Genomic DNA, 20207 nt, shown 5'->3' with positions numbered 1-20207 from the left:
TAGCTATGGTTCGGATACGACCAAACCCCCAAGTGATCTAATATGAAGCTTTGAGAAGCTAAATCAAGGGGTAAACCGGACGCCGCTTTGTAAGCTCCATGTAACCACACATGATGTAATAAAAACAACAGATACCCCGCTTTAGCTGAGGTTCCGGTTTATTATATTGATCATAATATATACAATGTCATAATATGTACATAAGCAGAGCCTATAGCTCAAGTATAGTAAGGCCGAAGATGAGTAATATTCCACGGGCGGTTGGTCTCCTCCGATTTACGTGAGTCTTTGCGCTCTCGAACATCGATTAGGTAGTACGACCCGTTGTGTAGATTCTTGCTGACCACAAAGGGTCCTTCCCAAGGGGGGGATAGCTTGTGCATATCCGTCTGATCCTGGATGAGCCGAAGCACCAAATCACCTTCTTGAAAGGTTCTGGTTCTAACCCGGCGGCTATGATAGCGACGCAGATCTTGCTGATAAATCGCCGAACGGGCTGCCGCCATGTCACGTTCCTCATCTAACAGGTCAAGAGCTTCCTGCCGTGCCTTCTCGTTGTCAGCTTCAACATATGCCGCTACACGAGGCGAGTCATGACGGATGTCACTAGGAAGAACTGCTTCCGCTCCATAAACCATGAAGAATGGTGTGTACCCTGTCGACCTGTTGGCTGTGGTATTGATGCTCCACAACACAGAAGGTAACTCCTCAACCCAACAACTCGGCGTCCGTTGCAAAGGAACCATAAGCCGGGGTTTGATACCTCTCAAGGTCTCTTGATTGGCCCTCTCCGCTTAACCATTGGACTGGGGCTGAGCCACTGATGACACGTCAAGCCGGATGTGCTCACGTTGACAGAACTCCTTCATGGCACCCTTTGGCAGATTGGTACCATTGTCTGTTATAATGCTGTGTGGAAAGCCAAACCGGAAGATCACCTTTTTGAGGAATTGAAACGCAGTGGCTGCGTCACACTTACTAACTGGCTCTGCCTCCACCCACTTCGTAAACTTATCAACCGCCACCAAAAGGTGGGTCTTCTTGTCCTTGGACCTCTTGAAAGGCCCAACCATATCCAGCCCCAAGTTGCAAACGGCCAGGTGATTGGAATCATCCTCAATTCTTGAGCTGGTACATGAGCGCGCCTTGAAAATTTCTGACAGCCATCACATCTTTTGACCAAGTCCTCGGCATCAGCATGAGCTGTCAACCAATAGAAACCGTGATGAAACGCCTTGGCCACCAAAGATTTTGAACCGACGTGGTGACCACAATCTCCTTCGTGGATCTCACGCAAAATTTCACGGCCTTCCTCAGGAGAAACACAGCGTTGAAACGCCCCTATCACACTGCAATGATGTAACTCTCCATTGATAATAGTCATGGACTTGGACCGCCGGGTTATCTGCCTGGCCAAAGTTTCATCCTCTGGTAACTCGCCCCCGTTTATATACGCCAGATATGGAACCGTCCAATCTGGGATAACATGAAGAGCCGCCACCAACTGAGCCTCCGGATCAGGAACAACCAAATCCTCTTCACCAGGGAGCTTGACGGACGGATTATGCAAAACATCCAGGAAGACATTAGGTGGAACCGGTTTACGTTGGGTACCCATGCGGCTTAAAGCGTCCACCGCTTCATTCTTCCGCCGGTCCACATGATCCACCTGATAACCTTTAAAGTGACCTGCAACAATATCCACCTCACAACGATATGCTGCCATTAGTGGGTCCTTGGAATTAGAAGTGTCGAACACTTGTTGAGCCACTAGATCCGAGTCACCGAAGCACTTAACTTGGCTTAGGTTCATCTCCTTAGCCATCCGAAGACCATGGAGTAAAGCCTCATATTCAGCTGCATTGTTAGTGCAAGGGAACATTAAACGGAGAACATAACAAAACTTATCACCTCGTGGGGAAGTTAATACGACTCTGGCCCCCGAGCCCTCCAATTGCCTGGACCCATCAAAATGAATAGTCCAATAAGTGTGATCCGGCTTCTCCTCTGGCGCTTGTAATTTTGTCCAATCATTGATGAAATCCACAAGTTCCTGAGATTTGATCGCCGTTCGGGGTATGTATTTCAACCCGTGAGGCCCGAGCTCGATAGCCCACTTAGCAATCCGACCAGTTGCTTCCATGTTTTGGATTATATCCCCCAAAGGAGCGGAGCTGACCACCGTGATGGGATGACCTTGGAAATACTGCTTAAGCTTCTGGCTTGCCATGAAAACCCCATACACCAATTTTTGCCAATGCGGGTATCTCTGCTTGGACTCAACAAGTACCTCACTGATATAGTAAACCGGCCGCTGAACCGGATATTCCTTTCCTGCCTCCTTGCGCTCCACCACGATAGCCACACTAACAGCCCGAGCATTAGCTGCCACATATAGAAACAATGGTTCTTTGTCCACTGGAGCAGCGAGAATCGGCGAATTAGCCAGCTGCCGCTTTAAGTCCTCAAATGCTTCATTAGCGGCGTCACTCCAGACGAAGTTATCCATTTTCTTCAGCATCTGATATAAAGGGATGGCCTTCTCGCCAAGGTGACTGACAAACCGGCTCAACGCGGCAATCCGGCCTGCTAGGCGTTGAACATCATTGATACACTTCGGTTTAGCCAAGGAGGTGATGGCTTTGATCTTTTCCGGATTAGCTTCAATGCCCCTGTTAGACACCAAAAAGCCCAAGAGCTAGCCTGCAGGTACACCAAAGACACACTTGGCCGGATTAAGCATCATTTTATAAACCCGCAGGTTATCAAAGGTTTCCTTCAAGTCATCAATCAATGTCTCCTTCTTCCTTGATTTTACCACAATATCATCCACATAGGCGTGACCATTGCGGCCGATCTGTTTATGCAGACAATTCTGCACACACCGTTGATAAGTCGCCTGGGCACTCTTGAGCCCAAAGGGCATGGACACATAGCAGAAGGCTCCCAAGGGAGTTATGAAGGCTGTCTTCTCCTGGTCCTTAACTGCCATTTTGATCTGATGATAACCAGAATATGCATCCAAAAAGCTTAAACGCTCGCACCCCGCCGTAGCATCAATAATTTGATAAATACGGGGAAGGGCAAAAGGATTTGCTGGACAAGCTTTGTTGAGGTCTGTGTAATCCACACACATACGCCAAGTGCCATTCTTCTTGAGGACCAGCACCGGATTAGCCAACCACTCAGGATGGAATACTTCAACGATAAATCCAGCCGCCAAGAGCCTGGCTACTTCTTCTCTAATAGCTTTGCGCCTTTCTTCATTAAACCGGCGGAGAAACTGATTGACCAGTTTATACTTGGGATCAATATTGAGAGTGTGCTCAGCGAGTTCTCTCGGTACACCTGGCATGTCAGAAGGCTTCCAAGCAAAGATGTCCCAATTCTCACGGATGAACTCGATGAGCGCGCTTTCCTATTTCTGATCCAAGTTAGCGCTGATGCTAAACTGCTTGGACGAATCGCCAGGCACGAAGTCAGCAAGCTTAGTCTCATCAGCCGATTTAAACTTCAGGGCCGGATCATGCTCTGTAGTTGGTTTCTTCAACGAAGTCATATCTGCCGGATCAACATTGTCCTTGTAAAACTTCAACTCTTCTGTTGCACAAACCGACTCAGCATAAGCCGCATCACCTTCTTCACACTCCAGAGCAATCTTGCGGCTCCCATGCACGGTTATAGTTCCCTTGTGACCCGGCATCTTGAGCTGTAGATAGACATAACAAGGTCGTGCCATAAACTTAGCATAAGATGGCCGTCCAAATAGGGCATGATACGGGCTGCTGATTTTTCACCACTTCAAAGGTCAAGGTTTCTGATCTCGAGTCATGCTGATCTCCAAAAGCCACCTCCAGAGCTATCTTACCAACAGGATACGCCGACTTACTAGGCACCACACCATGGAACACCGTATTGGACGGTTTAAGATTTTTATTTGTTAACCCCATGCGACGGAAAGTTTCATAATAAAGGATATTGATACTACTCCCTCCATCCATGAGTACCTTAGTGAACTTATAACCTCCCACCTGAGGTGCCACCACCAGAGCCAGATGACCCGGATTGTCAACCCGGGGTGGATGATCTTTTCTACTCCACACAATCGGCTGCTCGGACCAACGCAAATAACGGGGCATCGCCGGTTCAACGGCATTCACTGCCCTTTTACGAAGCTTCTGATCGCGCTTGTCCAAGCTAGTGGTGAAGACATGATATTGTCCGCTATTCAACTGCTTCGGGTTGCTCTGGTAACCCAACTGCTGCTGCTGATGATTGCCCTGATGATTATAGCCACCTTGGTTACCCTGATTACTTTGATTGTTATGTCCACCCTGATTACCGTGGAAGCCTGAACCAGAATTTCCTCCGCCATAACACGGCCCATGAGCGCCGGGGCCCGAACCGCCTCCTGGTCCATGATCATACCGGAAAGAATCAGAATTTTTGAACTCTTGCATGATGTAACAATCTTTACAGAGGTGCGTGGACGGGTCCTCCTTCGTCCCATGCTTTGGACAGGGTTGGTTCAACAGATAAGACAAACGGTCCGGATTAGGACTTGGCCTTCCACCGCGCTGGGGCGGTTTACCCTTACGCCGCTGGCCCTTATCATGTGTATTAGTGTTAGACATAAAGTCTAAACCATGGTCCGCCTTACGCTTGCCGCCGTTTCCATGACCCGCCGGGTTGTGGTGCTGCCCCTTGGCATTGCCGCTCTTCTTTCCCGTCCCTGTCTTATCATCGTCAGACTCGGGATCCTTGGTACTATCAGAGTCGGCATACTTCACCAGTGCAGCCATGAGGGTTCCCATATCATTACAATGACGTTTGAGCCCTCCCAACTTCAACTTCAGGGGTACAAACCGGCAATTGCCTTCCAATGTTAAAACTGCGGTGTCAGCGTTGATGCGGTCCGACGAATGCAAAATCTCCGAAACCCGGCGCACCCAATGGGTTGTTGACTCTCCTTCCTCCTGGACACAGGCAGCTAAGTCCACAATTGACATGGGCTGCTTGCATGTATCCTTGAAATTCTGAATAAACCGGGCTCTCAACTCGGGTAAGCTTTAACCAAGTGCGGGTTGTCCCTTCTAGCATCATGGTGAAGTATTTCGCACATGCCGCATCATGCACATCCAGCATCTCCATGGCCATCTCATAGCTTTCGACCCATGTTTCAGGGGATAAATCGGCGGTGTAATTCAGCACCTTGCGCGGGCCCTTAAAATCCTTGGGCAGGCGCAGATTGCGCAACGCTGGGACAAGACATGGCACTCCCAAAGAACTAGAGGTAACTCCTTGTTCCACCTATGTGGTTGGACGAACCGGAGTAAGCTGACGGGCTTCATGCTGCGCCGCTAACTCGGCCTCTCTGCGTCCCCGAGCCCGGTCCACCACCTCCTGAGCATCACCAGCACCACCCGCCGGGTTATTGCCACGGGGCAGATCACGGTTCCGCGCATTGCTTGACACTGCCGGTTCATCCATACGCCTGCTGTAACTCCGGCTTGGACGGGGAGTGGAATGAATCCGATCACGACTATATGAATAAGCCTCCTGTTGAACCAAAGCTGTCTGAAGAAGCTCCTTAACCCGACGCCTCTCGACCGCCGCTGGAGAATCGCCTTCGATCGGGATGGCCGCCAGCCGTGAAGCGGCAGCGACAATGTTGTCCATCGGGTTAGAGTAATGACCCGGCGGCGTGGGACATGCAGCGTTACAATGTTGTTCTGACGAGGCAGATCCGCCAAATGTGACTGAACCGGCGCCCCTGCTCCAGGTGCCTCCGCCCGGTTTACCACCGGCGGATTACTGGTCCCTGCTCCTCGGGTGTTAAAGAGATTTCTAGCGTCATAAACCGGCGGTAGGCGAGATCGGTGCCTCCTCTTCAGGACTTCTTTCGACGCACTCTGATCCAGCATAATTCGATAAGCTTGTGCATCCAAAGCGGCCCGCTCCGCGGCTATCCTGGTATCCTCAGCTGCTAAGTCGGCTTTGGCCTGGGTGATCTGATCTTTCACTTTCGCAATTTCCGCATTGTGTGCATCCTGATCCGCCGGGTTAACCTCCACCATCAGCGTTGCCAACGCGTCAAACAAATCAGATAGAACCTGAGCTGGCGGTCGCACAGGGCCTCCTGCCCCGGCCGCTGCCACCGCTGCCGATCCGGAAATCATCGCCGCTGCAGTTGAAGAGTGGAGCGCCGGTTGCATGCCGGCCATGAAGATCGCAACCCGGTTTGGCAGATCAAAGGGGTCCGGAATACTATCGCCATCGGAACAGCCCCCAATCCGGCCATCTTGTAACTGATATAACGACTCGGTTTCTCCAGTCGATGACTCGTCGCCGGAATAAACGACGGTCTCACCACCAGATTTCGACCTATCCTCATATTCCCCTCCATGGATAACTCCCATGAAGGCACGCTTCATGACAGGCTTGACCCGGGCAGATCTCGCAAGCTGAGCCGTTTCGACGAGGTCGGTTTAGATGTCTGGCTCAGGGCCCGGTTCACCGATCTTGCCAATGAAAACGTGTATGCCACCAAAGGGGACCCGGTACCCGTACTCGATTGAGCCGGCCTCGGGGCCCCAGCCTGCATCATCGATGTAGAGCTTGCCGCGACGACTCTTGGTCATCCGGCCCACAGCGTAACCCTTGAGTCCTTCGAAGTTGCCCTCCAAGAACTTGAAACCATCATGCGATAGCCCCACGGTGGGCGCCAACTGTCGTGGTTTTGTCACGGCAGATGTCCTAGAGAAAGGACTTAGTCGTGGAGCCATCGCTACGGGTTAACTTAAAGGGGTTAAAGCGGACAAGGGACGCAAGAGAGTTTTATACTAGTTCGGCCCCTTACGATGAAGGTAAAAGCCTACGTCTAGTTGTGATGGAATTGATGAGGTTTCGATGACCAGGGAGCGAATACGCTTTGCCTGAGTCTCGAGTTGTTGTCTGTTGTCCTTGAACCGCCGCCGGGTCGTCCCCTTATATACATGGGTTGACGCCCGTCGGTTTACAGAATCCCGAGGCCGGCTCATAATCGTGTCCGGCTCGGTCTCTGCTACTTCTATCTTACAACACAAGTTTACATATCAACGCCGGTTTATGTCTACAGGCCTTAAACCGGCTTTGGGACCTGGGCCTTCATAAAGCGTCACCGTCCGTCTTCATGGACTTCAGATACAGATGAACTACTTATGGGGTTAACCCGGCCTCTCCTGGCCGGTTTACGCCCAGTGGTAATATCCCCAACATATACTATGTGTACTCTCGCCTCACTAAAAATAGAGCCAAGTAGAATTCCAACCGAGCTTGGCCAAACAATACCACATATAATGTGCGTCATGACTTCTATTCTTATGTATTTAACCCCCTCTCGGTGAAGAGTCCGATTCCTTCCATACATTCTTAGAAGTTTTGGTCTAATTATTGTGTTTCCTTGAGACCATTTGTGAAGCTTGCTAGGGCTTGGCAAACAAGACTAAGCATGGCGCCTTTTGTTCGAACTCCTTTTTAACTTCCTAAAAAAATCACATGTAGCATGCTATTAGGACCGTATGCATCATCACTTCACTAAAACCGGAGCGGAAAACCGGTACCATACAACCAAGTTTGGTGAAACCGGTTCTAATTGTAACTTCTACTCTCTCTCTCTCTCTGTCTCTCAAGTTAAAGTTAAAGTTGGCAGTACTTGCAAGTACTGCTGGGGAAGTCCAACTGTGGCACATGCACGTCACTTGATTTGTAAACAGACAAAGCATGGATGATGCATGCATGTGTTGAGCTGGCTTACCGACGCATGCATGCACACTACGGAGGAAACTCCTCGCCTCACCTGACTGTAAACAAACAGTACGCATGCATGTGCTCGCCGAACCGTCCGTTTATTTCTCTTCCATGCTCGGCAGTCGGCAGGCGGCCTCAGGAGATATCTTGGGGGCCCCGTCCTGTCTAGACCAAATGGTTCTTCGTATAACTTAGGGGGTGTTTAGTTCTTCAGACTTTTTTGTATTGAGATTAGAAAAAATTCCTAGCAAACCAAACAGGGTGAAACTTTTTTAGGATCTTTTGCTAAAAGTCTTTAGAAGCACCTCCTTAAGAGTCTTTTTCAAAAAATCCTATAGATTAGAAAAAAATCCTAGGACTAGAGAACCAAACAGCACCTTATTTTTTGGCCTCTCACAAATTCCAAAACCATACATGATACATATCTCTGTCTATCTGAAAAAGGCACTGTTGGACATGTACACCGAGTATTCAGATTCAGCAGCACTATGGTTCTTTGCCGAGAAAAGAAATGTTTCTTTAATTTTCCTTTTCTCATCGCCACATTTTTTTTGGGTGCTATCTTTTCTTGAATCTCACAACTACATGTAGGTGTTTTCTCATGGACCTCTACAAATTCTTACTGTATTTCCACATATACATCTTTACATTTTATTTTATTTTTGCTTGGGCACGTCTTGCCTAGCTAGCTAGCTCGTTACTACGACGTGAGGTCCGGTCGGTTTCTTGGAAATTGCTTGATCTGCTAATGGAGAGCACCTTTGGTCCCTGGAGCATCTACAGCCGGACCTCTCAAACCCGTCTCATACGCTCGGGCGAGCCGCCCGGTCACTGTCCGACTATTTAAGTCGACTGGCGGCACCGATGCCCTACCATCCTTCCACATTTTCCACCTTCTATTCGTCGCTGCCGCCACTTTCCACTCCATCCGTCCGCCTAGTGGCCATACCCCCACGTTGCCGGGTGAAGAGCGAGCCATTTCTGACGCCGGAGCGCCGGCTCGAGCTCCTTGAGCAGATCCGGGCTAGGCGTGAAGCCCGGATCGCCGCAGGGCTACCTCCGGATGTAGTGGACCCGGAGGAGAAGTTGGAGGAGGAGGAGGAGGTGGTGGAGGAGGAGGAGGAGGACTTTGAGGAGGAGCGGGATGAGGCGGAGGAGGAGAACGTGGGAGACGCTGGCGACAAGGATCTGCAGGCGGAGCAGCAGGCCATCCTCGATTCCCTCCGGTCGGAGTCGGCTGCGGAGGCAAGGTGTTGTTGCTGGCATCAGATGGAGGCGCAAGAGGCCGCACAGGAGGCGGTGATGTTCGCCTACATGGATGAGGTCGAGCAGGAGGAGGATGAGCCGGAGCCCTCCTACCCGCACGTCCAGCCGGCGCCCAGCGCCCTCGTCGTACACATCTCCGACAACGAAGAGTAGCTAGGGTAGTACCTAGATGTAGTATGTAGGATTTTTTTTGCATGCTTTGTATGGATCTAGGGGCTGAAATATGAGAGAGGTGGATGCAAAGTGGCTAATTTGAGGGGTGCCCGGTCAGTGCCCGTGGCCACGCCCGGGCGCGTCTGCGGGCATTTGAGGGGCCGGATTTGCCAAGTCCGGCAAGTCGGACCTCTCAAACCCGCCTTATACGCCCGGGCGGGCCGCCCGGTCACTGTCCGGTCACGATTTTTTGACCGAGACGGGCCCCTCAAACGCCCGGGCTGACCGGCACCCCCTATATCCAGCCCAAATATTGGGCGGATATGGGGGCGCCCGGGCACGCCCGCCACGTCGGACCCGACAGCCCGACCCCACCCCAAATTGCACCAAATCCACCCCCCGAGCTGCCGGATCCATTTGCTCTCTCCTCTCTTCTTCCTCGTCCACGTCGTCCGGCTTGCCGCTCCGCCGCCGCGTGCACTCCGCAGCCGTTCGTGACCTCTGCACAGGTAGCTCCGGCAGAGCAGTCCTCTCCCTCGTCCTCGCCATGGGGGACTTCGTCTTCGGCCTGGACGGCACCGTGGTACGTCCGACAACTCTCTGGCTCCGCCTTGCGCTCGATGTGTTCGACACATTGTCTGACCGGATTTTTTTGTAATTTGGTTAGGGAAAACGATGGATTCCGATGCTTCGTCGGATGAGGAGTATGAACGGACAGAGCTTGACCAAATCATTCAAGATGAGTTCTTCGATTACTCAGATTCGGACGAAGAAGTGGACATGATTATGCTCATGAGAATGCAAGCGGAGATGAACCGCCAAGTGGAGCATACTCACAACTTCAAGGGCTCAATCAAAGGAAGAAGAGTGATCAACCGGGATAGGGTGTCTGGAGCAAAGCTACTGTACAGAGACTATTGCTCCCACGCCTGCTTTCCCGGATGAACCATGGTTTCATCACCGTTTTCGCATGCGGAAACGATTGTTCTTGCGCATTGTGGAGGGAGTGGCACACGACGACTACTTCAAGCTCACAAGGGATTGCTACAGACAACTCTCTTTCTCTCCCAACCAGAAGTGCACGACTGCTCTGGGAATGCTTGCACTTGGAGCTGCTGCAGATGCAGTTGGTGAGATGATCAGCACGGGGGAGAACACGTGCTTGAAGACTATTGTCAAGTTTGCCCGTGCCGTGGTGGAGGTGTTTGGACCTGAGTATTTCAGAGAACCAAATGTGCGGGACATGGAGAAGTTGTTGGTTATTGGACAGGCAAGGGGGTTTCCAGGAATGCTCGTCTCAATTGATTGCATGTGTTGGCAATGGAAGAACTGTCCCAAAGGTTGCTGGGAATGTATCAAGGTCACACAAAAGAGGACACCATCATACTAGAAGCAGTGGCATCACATGACTTATGGATTTGGCATGCTTTCTTTGGAATGCCGGGTTCTCACAACGACATCAACATGCTTCCGATCTCCGGTGTTCAATATGCTTGGCAATGGTGAATCACCGTCGTGCGACTACACCGTCAACGGCCAAGACTACAACATGGAATATTATCTTGCGATGGTATCTATCCTCAATGGGCGGCATTTGTCAAGACCATATCCGAGCCGTGTGGAAAGAAACAGAGCCACTTTGCAACAATGTAGGAAGTGGCTAGGAAGGATGTGGAGAAGGCATTTGGGTGTGTTTCAAGCTCGTTGGGGAATTGTGCGGAGCACTGCAATGATGTGTGTTGGGGATATAACTATTGGATATGAACCGCCCAGGAGGGGCCGGGTAATACCACTGGCGACTTATCAATGAAGATGGCGGCTCATACAGCCCATTGCTGGCCCAAGACTCAGAGGCGACTTAAGGCCCAAGAGGATGAACCACCATATGTATGACTTATATTGTAAGGCAAGCTTAGTTAGTCACCGAGCCGGACACGTTGTGTATGAGCCGGTCGGGACTCTGTAAGCCGCCGGGCGTCAACCTGTGTATATGAAGGGGTGACCCGGCGGTGAGTTAAGGGCAAGAAACAAGAGATCGAGAACTAGGTCAAGCGTATTTGCTCCCTGGTAATCGAAACCCAAGCAATACCACCCCAAACTGGATTAGGCCTTTACCTTCACCGCAAGGGGCCAAACCAGTATAAACTCTCTGTGTCCTTTGTCCCGATTAACCCCTTTAAGCTAACCTAGTTGCGATGGCTCCACGACTAAGTCCTTCCGCTAGGACATCTGCCGTGTCAACTCCATGACAGTTGGCGCCCACCATGGGGTCAGCGCACTGTGGTTTCGAGTTCTTGAAGGGCAGCTTCGAAGGGATCAAGGGATACGCTGTGGGCTGGATGACTAAAAGTCTTCGCGGCAAGCTCTACATCGACGACGCAGGCTGGGGCCCCAAGGCCGGCTCAATCGAGTACGGATACCGGGTCCCCTTCGGCGGAATCCACGTCTTCATCGGCAAGATCGGCGAACCGGGCCCTGAGCTGGACACCTGCACCAACATCATCGAGACGGCTCAGCGTGCACGACCCGCCCAGGTTCAACCCGCTGTGAAGCATGCCTTTGTTGGTTCATCCATGGGGCAGAATTTGAGGAAGGATCTGTGTCTGGTGACGAGACAGCCATCTGATACGTCTCCAACGTATCTATAATTTATGAACTATTCATGCTATTATATTATCTATTTTGGATGTTTATGGGCTTTACTAAACACTTTTATATTATTTTTGGGACTAACCTATTAACCGGAGGCCCAGCCCAAATTGCTGTTTTCTTGCCTATTTCAGTGTTTCGAAGAAAAGGAATATCAAACAGAGTCCAAACGGAATGAAACCTTCGGGAGAGTTATTTTTGGAACGGAAGCAATCCAGGAGAATTGGAGTAGACGTCAGGGAAGCTTCAAGGAAGCCACGAGGCAGGGAGGCGCGCCCTACCCCCCTGGGCGCGCCCCCCACCCTCGTGGCTCCCCTGACCGACTTCTTTCGCCTATATATATCCATATACCCTTAAAAACATCAAAGAGCAGAATAGATCGGGAGTTCCGCCGCCGCAAGCCTCTGTAGCCACCAAAAACCAATCAGGACCCTGTTCCGGCACCCTGTCAGAGGGGGAATCTATCACCGGTGGCCATCTTCATCATCCCGGCGATCTCCATGACGAGGAGGGAGTAGTTCACCCTCGGGGCTGAGGGTATGTACCAGTAGCTATGTGTTTGATCTCTCTCTCTCTCGTGTTCTTGAGGTGATACGATCTTGATGTATCGCGAGCTTTGCTATTATAGTTGGATCTTATGATGTTTCTCCCCCTCTACTCTCTTGTAATGGATTGAGTTTTCCCTTTGAAGTTATCTTATTGGATTGAGTCTTTAAGGATTTCAGAACACTTGATGTATGTCTTGCATGTGCTTATCTATGGTGACAATGGGTTATTCACGTGATCCACTTGATGTATGTTTTGGTGATCAACTTGCGGGTTCCGCTCGTGAACTTATGCATAGGGGTTGGCACACGTTTTCGTCTTGACTCTCCGGTAGAAACTTGGGGGCACTCTTTGAAGTTCTATGTGTTGGTTGAATAGATGAATCTGAGATTGTTTGATGCATATCGTATAATCATACCCACGGATACTTGAGGTGACATTGGAGTATCTAGGTGACATTAGGGTTTTGGTTGATTTGTGTCTTAAGGTGTTATTCTAGTACGAACTCTATGATAGATCGATCCGAAAGAATAACTTCGAGGTGGTTTCGTACCCTACAATAATCTCTTCGCTTGTTCTCCGCTATTAGTGACTTTGGAGTGACCCTTTGTTGCATGTTGAGGGATAGTTATATGATCCAATTATGTTATTATTGTTGAGAGAACTTGCACTAGTGAAAGTATGAACCCTAGGCCTTGTTTCAACGCATTGCAATACCGTTTACGCTCACTTTTATCATTAGTTACCTTGCTGTTTTTATAATTTTAGATTACAAAAACCTATATCTACCATCCATATTGCACTTGTATCACCATATCCTCGCCGAACTAGTGCACCTATACGATTTACCATTGTATTGAGTGTGTTGGGGACACAAGAGACTCTTTGTTATTTGATTGCAGGGTTGTTTGAGAGAGACCATCTTCATCCTATGCCTCCCGCGGATTGATAAACCTTAGGTCATCCACTTGAGGGAAATTTGCTACTGTCCTACAAACCTCTGCACTTGGAGGCCCAACAACGTCTACAAGAAGAAGGTTGCGTAGTAGACATCAAGCAGTTTCTGGCGCCGTTGCCGGGGAGGTGAGTGCTTGAAGGTATATCTTTAGATCTTTCAATCGAATCTTTTAGTTTCTTGTTTTGTCACTAGTTTAGTTTATAAAAGAAAACTGCAAAAAAATGGAATTGAGGGTACCTCATATGCTTCATCTTTTTAATACCTTTCATGAAAATAAGGATTCCGATAATTGTGCTCAATTGCTAGAGGAAGAATGCATTAGAATGTTTGGCACTCAATCTTTGAATGATGAGCATGATTGCAATGTTGTTAGTATGAACTCTTTGAATATCCATAGTACTAATGATGATTGCACTAGTCATGATGAAAATGTCTCTTATAAGCATGTCAACTTTTGTGGAGTGCATAGAGTTTGCAAGTACACACCAAATAGGGAAGATAGATTTTGCAAGAGGCATAAGTATTTAGAAACCAAATGGTTGCAAGAGAGGCTAGATGTTTGTGCTGAAAATTTAAAATTTCTTTGCCATACTTGTGAACTTTGCAATGAACATGGTCATTTAAATCTCCAATGCAAATTGTTTCATGATCGTATCGTGTCCAAAAATTGTGATGATTTGATTTCCCTTGCACATCATAATGAACTTAGTTTTCTTTTGGGTTATGAAGAAATGAAACGTATAACTAAGCATATTCCAGAATATAACCTTGAGAAATTCCTCGATATCGATCTAGAAGAATTTTTTATGTATTGTGCGGTGAATTGCATTGAAAATCCTTATATTGCCAATTACATAAAGAAAATGAAACAAATAGAGGATGAAGAGAATACTAATGAAAGGGGAGAGACTTCCCAATATCCTCCTATTATTTCTTATGATGAATCAAGTAACGAGGAGGAGCTTTCTATTCAACCAATCTCATTAATAAGGAGCTCAAAAAAGAGGGTTAAACCCACACATGATGTGAAGAAGAAAAAGAAAAGACGGAGAAGCAAAGGTAAAAAAGTATCCCTCCCAAATGATGTTGCTCCTATTACTCATTGTGATGATGATAATTGCTATACTATTGGTGCTATCCATACTATTAATGATGAGAGTGATTATGCTTATGATATGAAAAGGCCCAAGCTTAGGGATGCTATGTTTGATGAGAATGACATGTTTGAGAATATATTTTCTGCAATTAATGTTTGTCCCAAGCTTGGGGATGCTATGTTTAATGAAGATGATATTTTTAGCCTCCCAAGTTTTGATGAGCAAATTTATTATGATGATAGCATGCCTCCTATTTATGATGGTTATATTGATGAAAGTGGGTATGGAAGAGTGTCAACTTTAGGAAGTAATGATCCCACTATTTTGGAGGGTGTTGAATCTTATAATATTTATGAAAGTTGATTTGGAGAGATCATGACTTTATTTAGTGATGAATCCACTATTTCGGATGAGGTTTCAATTGATTATGATGAGAACAAAGTTGCTACTTATGATGATTATTGTGATGAAACTTATGCTATAAAAAGTAGTGATGTTTATATTTATAAAACTTGTCATGATTATGATTACCCTTTTTATGAACATTACTCTTTTAATATGAAAACAATTTATAGTATTCGAGTTTCTTATGATACTCCCACTATTCCGAATGAGAAGAATTTTGCTTATGTGGAGAGTAATAAAATTTCTATGCTTGTGGATCATGAAAAGAATGCTTTATGTGATGGTTATATTGTTGAATTCATTCATGATGCTACTGAAAATTATTATGAGGGGGGAATATATGCTTGTAGTAATTGCAATAATATCAAGTTTCCTCTCTATGTGCTTAAAGTTTTGAAGTTATGCTTGTTTTGCCTTCCTATGCTAGTTGATTATTGTTCTCATAAGTTGTTTGCTCACAACATCCCCATGCATAGGAAGTTGGTTAGACTTAAATGTGCTAGTCATATTCTTCATGATGCTCTATTTATGTTGCAATTCTTATCCTTTATGTGAGCATCATTGAAATCATCATGCCTAGCTAGGGGCGTTAAACGTTAGCGCTTGTTGAGAGGCAACCCAATTTTATTTTTGTTTCTTGCTTTTTGGTTCTGTTTAGTAATAAATATTTGATCTAGCCTCTGGTTGGATGTGGTTTTATGTTTTAGTTAGTGTTTGTGCCAAGTAGAACCTTTGGGAAGACTTGGGTGAAGTCTTTATGATCATGCTGTAAAAAACAGAAACTTTAGTGCTCACGAGATTAGCTGCCATTTTTACTGAAGAGTGCTTTTAAGTTGATTCTTTTGCAGATGATTAATAGACAAATTCCTCAGGTCCACCAATTTATTTCAGAATTTTTGGAGTTACAGAAGTATACGTTTGCAGATTACTACAGACTGTTCTGTTTTTTACAGATTCTGTTTTCTATGTGTTATTTGCTTATTTTGGTGAATCTATGAGTAGTATCAGAGGGTATGAACCATAGATAAGTTGGAATACAGTAGATATTACACCAATATGAATTTAGAATGAGTTCACAACAGTACCTAAGTGGTGATTTATTTTCTTATACTAACGGAGCTTACGAGTTTTCTGTTAAGATTTGTGTTGTGAATTTTTCAAGTTTTGGGTAAAGATTAGATGGACTATGGAATAAGGAGTGGCAAGAGCCTAAGATTGGGGATACCCAAGGCACCCCAAGGTAAAATTCAAGGACAACGAAAAGCCTATGCTTGGGGATGCCCCGGATGGCATCCCCTCTTTCGTCTTCATTCATCGGTAACTTTACTTGGAGCTATATTTTTATTCACCACATGATATGTGTTTTCATTGGAGCGTCATTTTATTTTATTTTGCTTGCTGTTTGAATAAAATATCAAGATCTGAAATTCTTAAATGAGAGAGAGTCTTCACATAGTTACATAATTATTTAACTACTCATTGATCTTCACTTATATCTTTTTGGAGTAGTTTTACTCGTGTGCTTCACTTATATCCTATGAGTAAATAGTTGAATGAGCGAATATCATAAATCTGAAATTTTATATGTTTCGTATGCTTACCCCATGGGGCGTAATGACTTCACATATAAGAAGTAGAGGTGGTAAATTTATTTTAAGGTTAGCAAACATTGTATTGGTCACTTGAACAATTCATGAAAGAATATTGAGGGAAGAGAGATTTCACATATAAATATACTATCTTGGACATCTTTTGTAATTGTGAGCACTCATTAAAATAAGACATGTTAAAAGGTTGATGTTGGACAAGGAATACAACGTAATGGGTTATGTTTTCTTATATCTGAAATAAAGTATATTGTCATGGATCATCCAACACGTTGTGCTTGCCTTTCTCCCTCATGCTAGCCAATTCTTTGCACCAAGTAGAGATACTACTTGTGCTTCCAAACATCCCCTAAACCAGTATTGCCATGAGAGTCCACCATACCTACCTATGGATTGAGTAAGATCCTTCAAGTAAGTTGTGATCGGTGCATGCAATAAAAATTGCTCTCTAAATGTGTATGATCTATTAGTGTGGAGAAAATAAGCTTTATACGATCTTGTGTTGTGGAAGCAATAAAAGTGACGGACAGCATAATAAACGTCCCTATCACAAGTGGCAATATAAAGTGACGTTCTTTCGCATTAATATTTTGTGCATCCAACTATAAAAGTGCATGACAACCTCTGCTTCCCTCTGCGAAGGGCTTATCTTTTATTCTTGTCTTATGCCTTATGCAAGAGTCATGGTGATCTTCCGCTTTCCTTTTTACATTTTATCCTTTGGCAAGCACATTGTGTTGGAAAGATCCTGATATATATATATATATCCAATTGGATGTAAGGCATCATGAACTATTATTGTTGACATTACCCTTGAGGTGAAAGGTTGGGAGGAGAATCTATAAGCCCCTATCTTTCTCTGTGCCTGATTAAAACTTTGAACCCATAAATATCACGTGAGTGTTAGCAATTGTGAAAGACTAAATGATAGTTGAGTATGAGAAGTTTGCTGAATTAAACACTACAGGTATCAGCTACTTTGTCGTCTGCAGGCAAGGATGGCGGACGACAAAGGCCTTTGCCGTCTACCGCGGACGGCAAAAGGCTCCGGTAAAGTAGGCTACGGTAAAGAGCTTCTTTGCCGTCTGCTTTCTGAAGCGGACGGCAAAAGGGCCTTTGCCATCAGCGGCGGACGGCAATGAAAGCCGACGGCAATAAATGTGTTGTTAGTCCGTTAGGCGGCTAACGGCAGCCTTTGCCGTCCGCCGCTGACGGCAAAGAGCATCCAGCCTTTGTTGTCCGCCGAATGACGTCAGCTGGACGTCACTGCGGGACAAGTCTTTGCCGTCTGCCACTGTAGGCAAAGCCTTTGTCGTCCGCCGCTGTAGGCAAACTGACCAAATGGGTCAGCTCCCAGGGAGCACAGGTGGCCGCCGCGTGGCTTCTTTACCATCCGCGGCGGACGGCAAAGGCGCCTTTGCCATCAGCAGCTGACGGCAAAGGTGCCTCTTTTTTCTGTTTTTTTTTATCCAGCAATTTTCACAGCAAATATATGACATATATATATATATATATATATATATATATATTTCATTGGCTATTTAACAGCAAACATATGACATATCCAGCACATAAGTTTCATCGTGCATACATATATAGTTCCATCCATTCATACATAGCAAGTTGCACATACACATTGTTCCATCCATACATATTACAATGTATAGTTTCATCAAGATAGCAAGTTCCATCATAGCAAGCTAGAAGAATACTAGAGGAGAATGAAAGAAAAAACAAGCACTCCATCATAGCAAGCTAGCTTCCGTGAAGTGAATGAAATCTGCAAAAAGGCAAATAAGAAAGTTAGAAAAAGGTGACTAGAAGAAGAAGTATATGCCATTTATGAGCTAACTTAGGTGAAATGGATCATTTATGAGCTAACTTAGTTGAAATGGATCGTTTATGAGCTAACCTAGGTGAAATAGATCGTTTATGAGCTAACTTAGGTATAATGCATCATTTTAGAGCTAACCTAGGTAAGATGGGTCATTTTGGAGCTAACCTAGGTGAAATGGATCGTTTTTTAGCTAAGTTAGGTGAAATGGATCATTTATGAGCTAACCTAGGTGAAATAGATCGTTTATGAGCTAACTTTGGTAAAATGCATCATTTTAGAGCTAACCTAGGTGTGATGGGTCATTTTGGAGCTAAACTAGGTAAAATGGATCGTTTGTGAGCTAACCTAGGTGAAATGGATCGTTTATGAGCTAATCTAGGTAAAATGGGTCATTTTAGAGCTAACTTGGGTAAAATGCATCATTTTGGAGCTAACCTAGGTAAGATGGGTCATTTTGGAGCTAACCTAGGTAAAATGGGTCATTTTAGAGCTAACATAGGTAAAATGGATCATTTTGGAGTTAGTCTAGGTAAAATGGGTCATTTTAGAGCTAACTTGGGTAAAATGGATCATTTATGAGCTAACTAAGGTATAATGGGTCATTTTAGAGCTAACTTAGGTAAAATGGATTGTTTATGAGCTAACTAAGCTAATTATGCCATTTTTGACATAAGTAAGCTAAGTACATGTCATTATTGAGCAAACCTAGTTAACTAAGCATACTAGAGCTAACTTAGGTCATTTTGGAGGAAACAAAGCTAAGTATAGATCGTTTTAGAGCTAACTTAGGTAAAATGGATGGTTTTGGAGGTCAGTAAGCTTATTAAGTCATTTTGGAGGAAAAGAAGCTAACTTTAGGTCATTGTGGTAAGCATATTGGAGGAAATAAGGCTAAGTCTAGGTCTTTATGCATTTGTTAAGCAAAACACTATAAGAAACTTACCAGCTCCCACCATCTTTCAACACCTGCCATGACAAAGAGTAAACGAAATTAGTACAACATAAAAAAATACCGACATGAATAATAATATGTATATCACTTAAGTGTATCATCATCAAGTACAACATAAAAAAATTATATACCTGACACTACTAATAATCTCGATCACTATCATCAATAAATGCATAATCATCATCATCACTATAATCAATGACGGGCTCATAGGGTTCAGTGGCATCAACATGTGGAAGGCCACCTTGACGTAATCGGTCAAGCATTGACAGGTCATCCGCAGCAGTAACCTCTTCTTGTTCCGGCTCTGGGTTGATGTCGGATTCACTGTCGCTGTCTACTTCAATATTTTGGGGTGAAGTATAGCGGTTCTTGAAACGCTTTTTGGAAAGACGTGTCTCTTGGAAGAATTCTCCTTCATATGTGTCTGGGTTAATGCGAGGTTCATAATCCTCTTCCTTTGGGGGAGATAGTCTAGCACGTGGCGGCACTTCATAAACGACATCCCAACCTTTCAGATTTGGATTAGTTTGGCAGGCCCACGGTAGATAGAATACTTGGGTCGCCTGTTGAGCCGTAATATAGACATCAGGAACATCTAAATGGGTGCTTTGTTTGATTTCAACTAGCCCTATATGTTCATGAGTCCTTCTAGTCTCCTTCGGCTGAAACCAATAACATTTGAAGAGTACGACATTTGGTGGGTTGTCACCATAGAATATAAGTTCATAAATTACTTCAACTCTCCCATAATACTCGGTACCTCCTTCGCCGATAGCAGATACACAACAATTTGTAGACTTTCGGTCGGCCATAGATAGCTCTTTGCCATAGGTACGAAAGCGATACCCGTTGATGTCGTATTTGTCAAATGAACGGACCTTATAGTCAAAACCATTAGCGACTTGTCTCAATTCGGCGTCCATAGACTCTGAATTAGCCTACAAGT

General features: G+C 45.8%; 1 protein-coding gene across 1 annotated transcript; it reads left to right on the top strand.

The window, feature by feature from the left end:
- Positions 1-9754: 9754 nt before the first annotated feature.
- Positions 9755-10597, top strand: LOC141023010 (uncharacterized). Its single transcript, XM_073499315.1, has 2 exons — positions 9755-9790; positions 10211-10597. Exons 1-2 carry the CDS (start codon positions 9755-9757, stop codon positions 10595-10597), a joined length of 423 nt encoding a protein of 140 aa, XP_073355416.1.
- The last annotated feature ends 9610 nt before the right edge of the window (positions 10598-20207 follow it).

Source organism: Aegilops tauschii, chromosome 5 (genome assembly GCF_002575655.3).
Source record: "Aegilops tauschii subsp. strangulata cultivar AL8/78 chromosome 5, Aet v6.0, whole genome shotgun sequence".
Lineage (NCBI taxonomy): Eukaryota > Viridiplantae > Streptophyta > Magnoliopsida > Poales > Poaceae > Aegilops > Aegilops tauschii.
The sequence above is the reverse complement of the archived record's forward strand: the minus strand, read 5'-3'. Positions and strand labels throughout refer to the sequence as shown.

What these genes read in the sequence shown, in the direction of transcription:
- LOC141023010 (XM_073499315.1), top strand. Translation starts at nt 9,755, where the DNA reads ATGGGGGACTTCGTCTTCGGCCTGGACGGCACCGTG. An exon ending in TCGGCCTGGACGGCACCGTG is followed by an intron (nt 9,791 to 10,210) that starts GTACGTCCGACA and finishes CGCATTGTGGAG; the next exon opens with GGAGTGGCACACGACGACTA.